A 15,110-nucleotide genomic window follows, 5' to 3' on the forward strand; every position below is an offset into this window, starting at 1 on the left:
GATGTGCTCACGTCCCTGCACAAGAATGTAGTTAACGGGAATAAGGGACAAAAATGCCAAGATAGATTGCTTTGGAATGGAATAGGTTCAACAAAACTCTGGTAATGGCACATACATGTTTTAGTTTCAATGCCTGCTGCAACGGATTGACGTGTAAACCCGAAATGCACGCTTTTTAGCACATCATTTGCACGACAAGGTTTGTGTGGGAGTGACCAGAAAGGATCCTTTGAGAAGAGAAAAGTCAACACTGGACTATGATGATGTTAACACGGCTGCTTTTAGCATTTTGTCTGAGTTTGGTTAAACTTAAATTCCCCGGAGCTCTAGGTGGGTCCCCAACCCCGAGCGCACCCAAAACTTTGGTGTGGGGTCCTGGATTGGAGCCAAACGTGGTCCTGCCTGCCCGGTTCTTCTACATCCAAGCGGTGGACAGCAAGGGGAAAAAGTAAGTTTGGGTAGTGAGGTGTTATAGACGTGGAGATCCCCTGTTTACATTTTAATCTATAGGCTAAACTCATATCTAATGGCATGGGGGGGTTGCTGTTATTTTTAATATTGTATTTTTTTCTGTTGCATGTGAAGCACTTTGTGCTACATTTCAAATGTATGAAAAGTGCTATACAAATAAAGTTTGATTGATTGATTGATTGATATCTATAAAGTGGGCATTCTCTTCTAGCACTAAATACAATCAAAACCTGGTATCATCACTGGACAGGCGATGTCTGGAGTCACAGATTGAGTTTTACTATATAGAAATCTTAATACACAGATTTATACAATAATAATAATTTAAAAAATCATTAGAATGTCATTTTCAACACAAAAATTGCTGTATTATTCTTGTTACCATGTGCTCTTTCAAAAGTTCTGATATAGATCGAGATCATTTAGAAACTGTCCTATGTTTGTGATTTTTATTTTTTCCATAGATACTTCAAAATTAGTATCTAGTTTTAATACATGTTTTAGTACCTGGACATTAACATATATGACAAAAGAGTCTGTCTAACCTGTATTCCCATACTCTGTTTACATAATAAGCATCTACCTCACATGCCCTTGAACCATGATTGTAATTTTAACCTAGTCTGTAGTCAGATCCCAGACATGAAAGCGCTCGCCTTGGGTCAAAAACCTCCTCCTCGTCTATTCTCCCTCTGTCTCTCGTAGTATCCATGTTTATCTGAGGTGTTCTTTTCACACATGCTTTTGCGTCACAATGTGGATCTCAATTTCTACTTTCCCATTCATGACTTCCACAACTTCTCCTCTATTATTGTCTGTAACTGTAGAAACGCAGGTAGTAACTCAGGATACGTGAGACCCAGTCTGACCCATGTGGTTAAACTGGGATACTGGACTGAAGCTATTATTACATTTTCACTTGACCAGCTTTGTACTAGTTTGCTAATTTTGCTGGTGTTGTTTCTGGTCATCTTTTCTTTATAAATGTTTCATACCTAATAAACGAGAGGACATTGAAGTAAAAAATAAATACAAAAAATTTGTCGTAATTTTGCCCTACATTTCTTAACTATTCTTTTCACACTATTTGCTTTCTATTAACTTTAGGATACAAAAGCTGACCAATAGGAGTAGAGATAGTAGGGTTGTGAAGTATTTTGATACCTGGATTATCAATAGTAAAACTACTAGGAGTAGGGTTGAAGTTCATTTGAACTAGTATATCACTATTGAAAATGTAAAAAATATAGACCTGTTCTGAATAGTTTTAGAGAGGTTTTGATCAATATTAGAACTATACAGCAATATTGAGAAAGAATAAATAGCTTGCTAAAGATTATTATGAATTTTAATATTTGTGATGGGAAGTTACCTCATCATATGGTCGTATCTTCTGAAATATCAAATCTTATTTGTCCTCAGTTTAACGTCATCCCCCGGTGAAAAGGCCTTTGAGGTGAACATCGTGTCTCCCTCTGAACCGTTCACCAGGATCTGGATCCAGGTTCTGGATCGTCAGGATGGGTCTTTTCTGGTACGATACAGAATGTACGCCACCTACACAGAACTGCACATCCACATAGTGCACAAGGACAAGCCTGTTGCCAAGTCTCCATACATCCTCAAAGGTACAGCGAATGAGCCTGGGTTTGGGGTTTTTAATACAAAGAATGTTTAAAGGTCTACTATGTAACTTTTCTGGTGAGGGTCTAACAACTGCTTGTGGCCATGGAGATGTACTTAGTGTTAGTTTTAATGTATCTTATTTGTTTCTTTAAGTACATGTATTTTAATTGCAAAAATCCCTTAAAAATGAATTTTGCTGTTAGCAGGCTCACCTCTGTGCAGATCTGACCTGGAACTGGGCTGAATGGTGCCCCCTGTTTGTCTCCACAGAGACAGATATGTTTAAGACCACTGTATAAAGCACTCAAGACAAAGCTATATCATCTCTATAGAGACAAGCAGGTGACAGAAGGAGAGGAGAGGAGTAGGAGTTAAATTGCATCTTCAAATAAGCTTTTGAGTATTCTTTAAAAAGTTACATGGTGTCATATTATGTATTATTCAGATGTCAAGATAAAACACTTAGTTTGAATCTTTCCAGTTTCTAAATCTTAGCTTCAGGATTGATTTCCAGACAGCCCTATAATGTTTCATGTTTGATACAACAGAAAGTAAGGGTGTCTATTGTTTGTTGTGTGGATTGTCTGATATGATTTTCTGCCCTAGGTGCAGTCTACCACGAGGCCTGTAACTGCCCCCAGCCCAGTGGAGCTCTGTGGGAGAAACACATGCAGTGCCCTGAGACATTTGCTCAGATCGACAAAGACCTGTCCCTGTTCAAAAGTGTGGACCCTGACCTGATCGCCCACGAGGTCCCTCTGAGGTTTGGACAGAGGCAGAGCCTGTGCCACTACACCATCAAGGACAACAAGGTAGCACTCCTTGCACCTATTTTTGTTTTTAGTGGAGTGGACAGGCAAAATATTTCTGCAACCAGGATAGTCAAATTTCAGTACAAAATCACATTCTGAGGGATCTTGCGTGTATTTGTTCATGCATGTGTTGTGTAAAATTTTTCCTCAAATGAATGTTTCTGCAACATCTTAAAATGTGCTCCAGGCTTGAATCCTGTTTGTACAGCAAAAAACAAAAAGCAACAAAGTTGTTCAGCCTTTTATCTAAAGTAAAGACTAAATTAGTGTAGCCAGCCTAATGTGGTGTCACTGGAAACCCATTTACTAACTCTGTGTGTGACTGCACTGTGTCTAATCTCTTTTTTATTTGATAATATTATCTTCAAATAGTTAATGTGTACTTTGCTCAATAGTAAATGAAGGTGTTTATAACTACACGCTAGTATATACACTATAGCCGTAGGGGAGGATCACAACACCTGAGTAGTTGTAGGTCATTTGTTCAGGGCTGGTTTGAAAGTTGATCAGTCTCTGTGTGGTCAAAAGCCATGTTCACACGAAGCTAATCACAAATGGGAACTACCAGCCATTTCTCACCTGTCATGAATGTAATCTATATGTATAGTAGTTCTAAGTGTATGCCATGATACCTCTCTTTATCTCTATACAAAACATAAGTAGTTGATGAAAAACTAAATCAATGTAGCCATGCTTCAAGTAACAATAGGAAAAGGTTGTTTGTAATGTGATGCCACAGTAAAGTATGATGTGAATGTAACTGATCTCCTTTTCATATTTTATGTGAATGTAGGTCTATGTCAAAACGTTTGGAGAACATGTGGGATTTAGGATTTTTATGGACGCCATTCTTCTGTCACTGACGAGAAAGGTGAGATAATGCAAACAAGTTTTTCTAATGGATTTATATTCGCTCTAAGTACTTGGTTATTAAAATAAAATACTGTATCTCGGTTTTGGCAGTTCACAAATGTTTAAAGGGCTCATTTTATGCTATTTTCTGAAAATGCTGTTTTCTCAACAAAAACAGACCTGGAGTTGTGTTTTTTTTCATGCATGTTCATTCACACACATCCTGCATATTTAGGCTGAGATCTTCTGTCAAACAGAAAACACTCTGCTCTACCTTGTGATGTGATGCCAGGTGGTAATAAAGGAAGTGCTCCACTGTGTTCTTAAACTCTGTACACCTTCTCTAGATTTGGATGTTATCAGCCCTGGAATTGCCTCTTCTGAACTAAAGGTAGAAGGTAGCTGTGAATGTGAAAATGACATCACAAGGTGGCACAGAGCATTTTGAACGTTGGGGATGTGCACAGACTAATAATACAGGGTTAGTCAAACATGTGTGACAGAAACAAAACACAAATCCAGGTATGTTTCTGAGGAGGGAACAATATTATAGCATGGATTAAAGCTTGCAAGAGTCAATTTTACGCAATATAGGACCTTTAAGGATAGAGTGAGATAATGCAAGCATTTTTTTTTTGTATAAGGTTTATATTCTGTTTAGTACTTGGTGATTAAAAAAAACAACAACAATCAGACAAAAGGTACAGGCTTATATTTCAGTCTTGGCTATCCACAACTGTGATATATAAATCTTATGGCTCAAAACTGACAACCATTTTCCTTCTATGATTTATTACCCTTTTTACTGACAGAAAAGATGTTTCACTTTTTGTCATATGTTCTTACTTGTGCCAGTAATAGCAGAACTTTTAAGCCATGCACCTTGCAATTGAACAGATAAAAGGCGCCTTCAACCATACATTTTTTTAGCTTTCATTTTAAAGGCTCTTTAAAAGTTATGGCATCACATGATCACAACCTTTTTTTCTTTTAACACCAGTTTTTATTTGTCTGTTGGATCCAGGTACAGCTTTCAGATATTGAGTTTTTTGTAAATCTTGGGGACTGGCCATTAGAGAAGAGGAAATCCACAGACAAAATCCATCCCATTTTCTCCTGGTGTGGCTCGAACAACACAAGAGACATTGTAATGCCGACCTATGACCTCACAGAGTCTGTACTGGAGACCATGGGGAGGTATGACTGCATATGTACACATTTACTGGGTGGGGGAAAGTGTGTTTGGGAATAGGTGTGCATTAAACAGATGACTGAATGACGCCATATTGACACATCGATGAGATCACAATTACATTTTTATCTTCATATTACCCAGCCCTATTAGCGAATGTGATCCAAGGCAAGAACAATGGCAAAACAGTGTGGTGTGGTTTAAACTTCGTAATGACATAGTTGGGCTTGTTCTAAGATCTTCTGGTTCTGATAAAGTTGCAGTTAGTTGTGCATGGGGCAAGATGGTGTGAAATGAGTTCATGCATGTACTTTAGAATAGAAATATTTTTGTCTATAATATCTGTAGTTTATACAGGCCAAAATTACAAAAAGTGAAAGTGTTTATTTGGTAAGACAGTTATTCGTAACGTTATGTTGGATGGTGGTATACACCAAACAAAAACATAGTACTAAGTACATAGTACAAAAACAGAATTATTATATTAAGACCTGCGTTTGGGGGTACTTGCAATTTTAGAGAAGATTTAGGTGGTTGTCAAGACAAAAAGCCACTGATCTATCTTATCTTAGAAAAACATAAAAAAACTAACTGATAAACAGTGCTATACCTTTTTTCTGACATTATTGTCTGTTCTCTAATCCCCAGAGTGAGCCTAGACATGCTGTCAGTGCAGGCAAACACTGGCCCCCCGTGGCCTCAGAAAAACTCCACAGCATTTTGGAGGGGGCGCGACAGTCGTCAGGAGAGACTGGAGCTGGTCAAACTGTCCAGAGCCCACCCCTCTGTCATCGATGCCGCCTTCACCAACTTCTTCTTCTTCAAACATGATGAGAGCCTCTATGGGCCTCTTGTCAAACACGTCTCCTTCTTTGACTTTTTCAAGGTGAGTGAAGAGAATGCAGCTTGAATGGCAATGTTATGAATATGTTTTATGCAATACCAATGTCTCAGACTGAATACACGTGTGTAAATTAACAAAAAAAATGTAAATTGATCTGGAAAGGCTTTTGTTATATTTTTATCCAGGTCATTGTTCACAACGTACAATTCTATGCATCTTTTTTTATATTCAGTTACATAATTCACCTTTGGGCAAAATGTTACTTTGAATAATACTGACAGCACAACTTCTCATTTGCACAATCCAAAAATTAAGATAAGACAAGTATATAGCATGATATTTGGATTATATTCTGCAGGTTTTAGCTGTTTCTATACAAATTACATTTCTATTAAACTAAGATATCATACCCTTCCCTCTTTTTGTAGTATAAATACCAGATAAACATTGATGGCACTGTGGCGGCCTATCGGATGCCTTACCTTCTGGCTGGGGACAGTGTGGTGCTGAAGCAAGACTCTGGATACTATGAGCATTTCTACAGCCAGCTCCAGCCCTGGGAACACTACATCCCCATCAGAGCCGACCTGAGCGACCTCCTGGACAAGATTCAATGGGCCAAAGACCATGATGAACAAGTATTACGATGCTATTTTTGTATTTGTTACTTTTGCTAAGGTTATTATTTCTTGTAAAAAAGTGCTCTGAAATTATTATTATTATCAAAGAGATCAAGATTTAGTCATTTATAATCATCAGTGATCACCTTCGGTCTTGTTAACTGAGAAGTCTATGGCCAGTCCTCTTAATAAAAGCATGTAATTTGGAGAAGACTTTAATGGGGGAAAAAAAATTGAATTTTGTGCTTAATTGAAAGTCTGCATTTTTATGCAATAAAAAATATATATTTGAAGAGATAATAATTTGATTTTAATAAGACAAAATTAAATCAAGTCAGGATTGGTCAAAATTATTTTAAAAATGGATTGCATTCCCACTTTTTTTCTTTCTATTTACACATTGTTTAAGAGTTTCTTTAGTGACTATCCTCACTGTGATATCCATTAAGTTTTCTCGTGTCTTCTCTTTAGTCACTTTACTTGCTTATGTTCATACTAGTGCGGTACAGATGTAAATGATTGTTGCTTGAACTTGTGAACCAGCTTTTTTGTTTGTGGAGTAACAAGTATTTTTTTTACTATTGTAAAGTGATTTACAGGTATATGTGCTGTTTCTTGTTTTCCAGGCTAGAAGTATTGGACAGAAAGGGCAGCAGTTTGCCCGGAGTCACCTTATGGGAGACATGATATTTTGTTACTACTATAAACTCTTCCAGGTTATGTTTATACCTTTAGGATTTGTACATTTGCTGTTGCAGTGGATTTATTTGTTTATAATATCCTTTAATACAATTTTTGTTTCTTTTGGGATAGAAATATGCTGCACTTCAGGTTACAGAACCAACAGTGCGTAAAGGCATGGAGCTTGTGGAGCATCCCTCTGATGACCTGTTTCCCTGTAACTGTCAGAGGAAGAGACTAAAAACAAAGGTATGTTTACCACCAAAAAGATGTACTCCCATTTTACCTCTTTATTGTTCAGGAAGAGTTAATACAATATGTCAGTGTTAATGTCTTCCTTCATTGATTTGAGTTTATAGATAAATGGTTAAATGAATTTCAAATTTTCAGATATAAATCCCTCAGTCTGGTCTGTTGATGGATGTTTTTTTGCCTAACATTATTTACAAATTCAACTACAGTCTCTGGCTCCATCTAGTGTATGTAGTGTAATATTGCGCTTCTTGTGCTTCCTTAAATGAGAACGTTGCAATTTTGAATTGAATGAATTTTTTTGTCTTCATCTGTCCATAGTAATTTTCTGATTTTTCAGGCAAAAGATGAAAAGGCAAAGGATGAACTTTGACGGACCCAATACAGTAGAAGAATGTTAATGTATTGCTGATGCCAAAAAATTACCAAAATTGACTTTGAATTTGTATGTGTGGGTTTATATAATTATGTAGGATTTTTACATTAAAATATTTTGTACAGATTGTGTCTGTGTGTGAGTATCTTGCCATAATGGAAAAAAGGTTATTCATGAGGTTTTGAACCTGGTCATATTAATGACTCATATTACATTTAATTATATTATCATATTCCACAACGGTATTTCTATGTATTTGTGCATGTTAAGTTGCCATTAGAGTATACATCATTCTATTATAACATATGAACACATTCTACTGTAGGGTTTATTCCTGTCCAGTATGTGGCAGTCGTGTACAGTTGTGCATTCTTCACGTCTCAAAAGAACATTGTTGACGGAAATGAATGGAGAGCATGAACCAGGCATGGATGCACAGCTGTTTACTGAGGTAATACAGCTTTTTAAAACTGTTGCTGACACGTAGCGGTACAAGTAGTTAATGAGCAGTAGCCCATGCATCGTTTAACGCAGTTATATAAATTGTTAATGTCGTTTTACCATTTGGGTGTTACCTTTTTCTTCTGTTTTAATAATTGGACCCTGTGCAAAAAGTTACAATTTTTTATTTGGTCATTAAAACGATTTAAGTGACTGTGTGAAATATGGGAATTCTTTCCAGAAATAAATTCTTCATAGTTTTACCTTGCACTAGCAAGATTATAGTGGTTTATTTGTTTGTAAATGAACTATTCTACTAATGAATACTAATCTATTCATTATTGTGAAGGGAAGAAAGCCACTAAGAACTGAATTGCATAACTGAACCTGTGTTTTCACTGTGACAATAAATATGTCAATCAACTTTGAAATGTACCATTTTCTCAGGAAAATCTACAGATCCCATTTGGGACCAAGAAGCTTGTGGCCGTGCTGTGTAGATCCACTGTTCCAGTGAAGGATGGGGCTGATACTGGGGTCATTTTAACCCACGGAGCCGGAGGAGACATGAACTTCAGACAGCTGGTTTCTCTCGCTCATGCTTTAGCCGCTAAGGGCTTCCTCTCTCTGCGATTCACATGTAAAGGACTCAATCTGGTTTATAGAGTAAAGGCCTATCATGCTGTTTGGGTAAGGAATAATGGTGGTACCTTCATTTTAAATTAAAATGTGATTTACTCCTTGTTCATTATATGTCTCTTTATAGGACTACTTGAAGACAGAGTTTCCTACAATAAAACACATCTATCTTGGTGGTAAGGCGGCTTAATAGAGTGTCCCTATAAATGCATGCACATTGTATGCACATTATTGAATAAAAATAGTACGATAAAGAAGTTGTCTATATCAGCACAGATATTCTATTAATTATACAAAAAAGAAAAAAAAGTCAACTCACAAATACTGAAGCAAATATTTGAACAAAGAATGAAGTATTGAGTGGGCATATACCAGTAGCAGTGAAAACGAGGATTGACTGACAATATGGTGTCTTGAAAATAGCTATTAAAGAATACTTGCACAAATCACTCCAAAAACAAAACTTTGAGAGGGGAGCCAACTATAACATGGTTAAAAGCTCTGAAAAGTCTATTTTACATAACAGGTCTGCTTTAACATACAGCTATATATATATATATATATATATATATATATATATATATATATATATATATCCATCTCCACATGTTTTGTTACATGTATTTGTTCAGTTGTGAATGTCAGTATTATGATGAAGCACTGGTCTGATTTGTCCTAATAGTCTGTTTTGACCCTCTACAGGCAGGTCAATGGGGTCCCGTGCAGCTGCGGCTCTGCTCCGACAGCTGAGTGATGGCACAGAGGATACAGCTCAGGGCCTTATCTGCCTCTCCTTCCCCCTGCACCCCCCCTCACAGAGAGATGCCTATCACCAACGCAGCCAGGACCTCCGGCAACTGCCCCAACATACCACCGTTCTCTTTGTGTCGGGGACTCAAGATGACATGTGTGATAAAGTGAGTTATCAGCAAATTAGGACTGTGTGATTAATACATTTTAATCAAATCAAGTTTCAGCTTGGAGATTTGATTTGTAATACCAATATTGTCAGTAATATTTTTAACTTGGTACTGTATTGGTACCTTTCCAACTGTACCCAGCCCCAGGTGTAAGCAGATATCGTAAAACTGCATTTATTTTGCTGAATTAATCTCACTTTATAACTGTCTGATTCTAAATAATGCTTTTTTTGATAGGTATCATTTGAGATGGATGAAAACATAATGTCACAATGATGCAATATCCTATAACATTCCCATACCATTACCTTGTCTCTTATCCTCCAGGATCTTATGAACAAAACAGTGGAGGACATGAAGGCACAGGTCGATGTCATGTGGCTGAATGGAGGCAGCCATGGACTCGCTGTAAAAGGGAGGTCTGAGGATTCTGTGATGGAGGAAGTCAACTCATATGTCATCGCATGGATTTGTAAGCAAGTAGTGAGATAGAAGTGCATATTTTTATATTTGTATTTTTATATATTTCACTTGAATAAAGACTATTTGGTCATAATGTCTTACAGTGTGCTGTCTATTCATATTTTGTTGTGGTTTTGATATTTGTAGCACATACAAACATCGATTAAAAATACTATTATAGGACCCAGTAAGCCCCGATAGAAATAGGGGTCCCTGTTCCTTTAATTGGGCAAGCGCGCATGATCACGTGGCTAAATACATGAATTCTATTGGCTCACCGTACTTCCGCTTTGACTCCACAGAAAATCATGGCCGAGGAACTATGGAATAGAGTAAACATTCCCTTTCCAGGAGTTGTTTCTAGCGTTCGTATAAGTTTTACATCAGAAACAGGTATGTAATGTGTTGGATAGTTACTTTGTTACAGCACATAGGCGATGCTGTGTTAATTTATGCTTTAAAACGGCTGCTATCTTACCCACGTGGGTGTGTTACATGCTCCTAACACATGCATTGTTTTCCCTCAGATGTTCTTGTTAAAAATGTCTTATTGGGAAACGAAGCTGTGCTCAAACTTATCGACAGTGAGACACTTCAGACGGAAATACGTGTCCTTTACGAGCTGCTCTACATCTTGAACAACAGTTACAGGGGAAACAAGTCCTACAAAGGCTTACAACAGGTTTGGGGACTCGACATCAATTACTCAACCCTCTAAGGAGCATTAATGAAGATACGTTGAATATAAATGGCACATTCTTGCAGGTTGAACAATGCGTGAACAGACTGAAGAACATGAAGCTGGTGGAAGCTCTTCAGGAGCTGTCTGATCTGTGTCCAACCAAGGTTCAAAGGTGTGTTACTTTCTAGGGATGATGGTCTATAAATGCATGTGGACTAATGCTATATAAACATGGGAATCTTGTTCAGACATTTAGCTACTACTGATGATTACTGAAATGACGATAACTGACAACTACAAACTTCAACAACCATCTTGCTATACAGCTATTGTACTGTACTGTTGCGAGGATTGAGTAAACCATGTTCAAATTGTAAACAAGATGTTGTTGAAAACTGCTGTTGGACCACTGATATGATATGAGAATGTTAGTCTCCATGGCTATGAAGTGTTATCATTTTATGTTTGAATATGGTATAATTTATAATTTCTCTAACATGTTTTTGTATGTTATGGGTCTTCAGAAATGTTGGTAAAAAGACTGGGGAGTGTACTGTCCCCAGTCAGCCCATGTTGGAGTGGCTGTGCCTCAAAATACTTGGAGCTGCTAATCTCATCAATCGCACTCTACAACGTTGCAGCAGAGCTTTTCTGTATCCTTTATGCCAATCTTGGAGTGATGGTAAAACTTTGCTTATCTTGCTATTTATGTAATTTATTTAGTTTTATTGTATTTTTGCAACATGTGAATTTGCACATCCAAAGAAACTGCACTCTTAGGCTCCCTTGCACATTAATGCACCACTGTAACGAGCGTGAGTGTCTTGCCCAAGAGAACAAAGAGTGAACAGTGTAGAATTTTGACCATCCTTTTATTGTTCATCTGGATCTTCAGGCTTTATCAGTATTTTATATATATTTTTCCATATTCATGTATCTAGCAAATTTTCCTTTAACCTGCCATTTAGTCTGTGCAATCAGCAGATGAAATGGGAAGAATTTATCGTTTTGAATATGGTGATGACCAGTATGCTCAGTCGGCTGTGGTAAGTTGTAATTTTTATATTAACCAGCACTGAAACAAGAGATTCAAATACAAATCTGACATCTCTTTTCTGTTTTGTTTTCTAGGGTAATTTTCCGTGGTGTCTTGGTGAGCCTGTCCACTTTATACGAGAAGATGCTTTGCCTTTGCAGTGAAGTGGCCAAAACAAAACCTATGCCATTCCTCAAAAGCTCCTTACCCCCAAATATGTCTGAGTTATTGGATCCTACCTTATTACATGACCAAACATGTAAAGCTAGGCTGCAAAGGGGTGATTTATTGACTAAACCTAGACAGAATAATCAAACAGCCAAAAAGGTTAAAGAAGATCTGGGCGTGTCTATTAAAAGAGGTGCATTAATATTTTACTGCTTTTAGCATGGTGAATTAGTGAGTGTTTTGTTGGTAATTTTTTAATAGAATCATATCTTTTTCTAGATATCAATGATAACACTGACTTGAAGCCTTTTGTCTGTATCTTCAAGACATTCACCAAGGTAAGTTGAAAACAGAGATCCTATTTTATTTATGTGACGATCATAGGTAATAGCTCAATATTAAATGGTTGCCTCAATAATTCCTGCTCCCTGAATTGTATTTTCCCATTTTGGTCATGGGCAGGACTTTGCTTTGGCTATTAAAGTTGCTTGCCACCTCTGGGTCCATTTATTTAGCCATCAATAATGCACTTCAAATTGAAAGGGATGTTTGAGTAACGTGGGTGGAATACAAAAAACTGTTTCTTTTTTTACAGAAATCTCAGCCAGAGCACAAACCTAAAAATACTGATCTCGCTGCAAAGACGAAAATACTGAGGAATAATGTTAAAAAATCTTCATCATTTGGTGACATAGACATCCATCTTGAAAAAATGGTCCAATGGTGTAAACTGAAGCAGATGGGAAAGAAAGGACGTTTGTTTAACTATTTGCGATTGAAGTGCAAGAAGATGAAATCATTGGAATTAGAAGGACACAAGTAACAATATCTTTCGATCTTATTTATTTCAGTGTCTTATCTAGGCATGCTAATTTTTATTTGATGTTTTATGTTTCAGTTTTCAGAGGAAGCTAAATAACTTCAGACAACAAATTTTTAAGGCTTGCTCAAAAAGCTCTGTACCAAGAAGGACTCCTCGATCATTAGCTGAATTTAAAACCAAAATTCAACAGACCAGATTCCACTTTCTAAGGACCAAATTGAAATCTAAGAATGTCAGAACTGGTAGCACAAGAAAACGGGAAGTTAAATGGAAGAAGTCTCGAAAGTCAAAGTCATCGAGGCATCATAAGGACAGAAGGACAGAAGATGAGGCGATTCCTCAAAGCAGCCACTGTGACAAGAGAGATGACATCGATGATATATTTGCTTCTATTGGTCTGTGACATCCTGCTGTCTGGTTCCAGGGCATTTGGAGCTCAGTACAAAGTAGCATTTGTTTTGCTTTTTTAAGAGACATAACTCGAAATGAATTGATTAAAACCCTATTTATTATATTTGTGCAACCAAGCAGTGCACCCTGTGATACTAAGTTCAATAAGAAATATTTGTGCCAAACACACAGAAAATGCCAATGTAATATTTGATATGTTATACTGTGTTAAGCAGTTTATATGCTTTTGTCAACAAAATTAAAGGCACACTGATGTTTATTGCACCACCTGGTGGATAAGACTTTAAATGCACTCAAATCATATCTCACTCAAATCTCATATAATACTCACGTGCTGCTAGGTATGAGTGTGATTAGTTTAGTGTTTTTAGCTGTAACTTTAGTTCAGGTTGGTCTACCCAGTTATTTGTACTTGTGGGGAATTTTTTTTTTTGTTTTCGGTCAAGGAAATGACAACTATGACTCAGTGGGGGAATTTGGGGATAATTCTGCTTCACCGTTACTGTGTCAGTTACTGTGAGGCATAAATTAGTTTAAATAGTATTTAAGTTTAATAGTATTGTTTAGCACCTGTATTTCCTTCAACAATATATTGCTTTTTTTTTTATTGTGATAGGCTAGGCCAAGCTGTAACAAACATGAATATCTGCTTTCATTTAATCACCAACTAAATTTGCGTAAAATTTAGGAAGTTGCCGCCATTTTAAGATGATTTGTGCCTTTAGTACAGTGATGTGGGTTGTGAAAAATATTTTATTTTACACAAAACACTTTTACCGCTATACCGTACGTTTCTCTCTGTCATAAAAAACAGCACTAAGCAGATAAAGGATAGCAAGTTAGGTTCATGTCTTTTTCATTGATGTTCTTTGTGTTATTACTTCTACCCTGTTCAATAGGTCGGTTTAGATTAAATATGTTGAATATTTGATATATATTGACGGTTCTACTTAGTTTGCACATCTTTTTCTAAGACTTGATTACTTGCATTTGTAGATTTTTTCCTTCCCTAAAGTACCATGTTCATCAGCATGATATCCACTTGGAGTTTTCTGACTGATCAACCAGAACCAGAATGTTGAAATTAAGTGCTAAGACTTTTTCTTCACTGACAAGCTTCATGCTAAAAGTGACTCTGTTACAGTTACACTTTCCCTCTAAATACCTGCTTCATGTGGAGCGGTGTCTTCACAGTGGTACATGCATGGAGAGAGGGCCAAGGCCTCAAACATTAATGCCAAACATCTGGAGCTGCTATTAGGACGTATAGAGGAGTAAAGAAGGAAATGTTGGAATTAAGGGCTTCTATCAATCTTTATTGTCCATGGGCTGCACATGTGTTTCAGAAATCTACAAGGAGACTGTTCATCTGTGCTTTTGAGTGTGTCTGGCCTAAAATTCTTTAGTAACATCCGTTTGTTTTCCTCCGCACAAGGGCAAATGTGGTTTAACTACAAAAAAATGTATGAAAGGCAGGCCTATTTATTAAATGAGAGTTAAAAAAACCAACATAAATGGCAGACTGAGAGGTAAAAATACATAATGATGGAAGCCAAATGCTTGCAAGTCAGGAACCCATGGCTGCTTATAAGAAGTAATTACAGAATATTTTGAATTTGTAATTATTTTGAGACAATGGTGGATACTCAATTTAAAAATAAATTGTAATGTCAGTAATATTTTTATTTTATTTATATTTTAACACCTTTAAAAGTAATAAAAAATAGATAATAATTCTAAAAACACGCACAATTAAGACTAATAAATCCAAAAATAAATAAATATTTGTCGTCACTTCCTGT

The 15,110-nt window shown here is 36.7% G+C and overlaps 3 protein-coding genes across 4 annotated transcripts; all 3 read left to right on the forward strand.

Moving 5' to 3' along the window:
* poglut2 (protein O-glucosyltransferase 2) lies at nt 1-7,850 on the forward strand. 2 transcript variants are annotated; one of them, XM_020920371.2, is made up of 10 exons: nt 1-448; nt 1,894-2,099; nt 2,704-2,909; nt 3,703-3,780; nt 4,786-4,958; nt 5,602-5,839; nt 6,226-6,435; nt 7,044-7,133; nt 7,231-7,347; nt 7,691-7,850. In XM_020920371.2, exons 1-10 carry the CDS (start codon nt 258-260, stop codon nt 7,721-7,723), a joined length of 1,542 nt encoding a protein of 513 aa, XP_020776030.2. In that variant the 5' UTR covers nt 1-257; the 3' UTR covers nt 7,724-7,850. The 2 variants fall into 2 exon arrangements, with proteins under 2 accessions (XP_020776030.2, XP_055006291.1); XM_055150316.1 differs by lacking the exon at nt 1-448 and having other exon boundaries at nt 1,894-2,005.
* A 242-nt stretch (nt 7,851-8,092) lies between these two features.
* tex30 (testis expressed 30) lies at nt 8,093-10,286 on the forward strand. The gene is made up of 5 exons (XM_020920293.2): nt 8,093-8,177; nt 8,615-8,857; nt 8,934-8,982; nt 9,509-9,723; nt 10,054-10,286. The coding sequence occupies exons 1-5, from the start codon at nt 8,130-8,132 to the stop codon at nt 10,216-10,218; spliced, it is 720 nt and encodes a 239-aa protein (XP_020775952.2). The 5' UTR covers nt 8,093-8,129; the 3' UTR covers nt 10,219-10,286.
* A 194-nt stretch (nt 10,287-10,480) lies between these two features.
* Nucleotides 10,481-13,572, forward strand: nepro (nucleolus and neural progenitor protein). Its single transcript, XM_020920415.2, has 9 exons — nt 10,481-10,581; nt 10,716-10,870; nt 10,954-11,042; nt 11,395-11,523; nt 11,839-11,916; nt 12,002-12,267; nt 12,354-12,412; nt 12,670-12,893; nt 12,973-13,572. Exons 1-9 carry the CDS (start codon nt 10,497-10,499, stop codon nt 13,298-13,300), a joined length of 1,413 nt encoding a protein of 470 aa, XP_020776074.2. The 5' UTR covers nt 10,481-10,496; the 3' UTR covers nt 13,301-13,572.
* Nucleotides 13,573-15,110: the final 1,538 nt, after the last annotated feature.

The sequence above is a fragment of the Boleophthalmus pectinirostris genome, unplaced genomic scaffold (assembly GCF_026225935.1).
Source record: "Boleophthalmus pectinirostris isolate CB_2022bp ecotype Guang Dong unplaced genomic scaffold, ASM2622593v1 HiC_scaffold_1, whole genome shotgun sequence".
In the NCBI taxonomy this organism is placed as follows: Eukaryota; Metazoa; Chordata; class Actinopteri; order Gobiiformes; family Gobiidae; genus Boleophthalmus; species Boleophthalmus pectinirostris.

Coding starts and splice junctions, on each gene's coding strand:
- nepro (XM_020920415.2), top strand. CDS start 10,497: ATGGCCGAGGAACTATGGAATAGAGTAAACATTCCCTTTCCAGGAGTT. Junction 10,871..10,953: donor CCTACAAAGGCTTACAACAG/GTTTGGGGACTC, acceptor ACATTCTTGCAG/GTTGAACAATGCGTGAACAG. Junction 12,894..12,972: donor TTGGAATTAGAAGGACACAA/GTAACAATATCT, acceptor TTTATGTTTCAG/TTTTCAGAGGAAGCTAAATA.
- tex30 (XM_020920293.2), top strand. CDS start 8,130: ATGAATGGAGAGCATGAACCAGGCATGGATGCACAGCTGTTTACTGAG. Junction 8,983..9,508: donor AAAACACATCTATCTTGGTG/GTAAGGCGGCTT, acceptor GACCCTCTACAG/GCAGGTCAATGGGGTCCCGT. Junction 9,724..10,053: donor AAGATGACATGTGTGATAAA/GTGAGTTATCAG, acceptor CTTATCCTCCAG/GATCTTATGAACAAAACAGT.
- poglut2 (XM_020920371.2), top strand. CDS start 258: ATGATGATGTTAACACGGCTGCTTTTAGCATTTTGTCTGAGTTTGGTT. Junction 3,781..4,785: donor TTCTGTCACTGACGAGAAAG/GTGAGATAATGC, acceptor TGTTGGATCCAG/GTACAGCTTTCAGATATTGA. Junction 7,134..7,230: donor ACTACTATAAACTCTTCCAG/GTTATGTTTATA, acceptor CTTTTGGGATAG/AAATATGCTGCACTTCAGGT.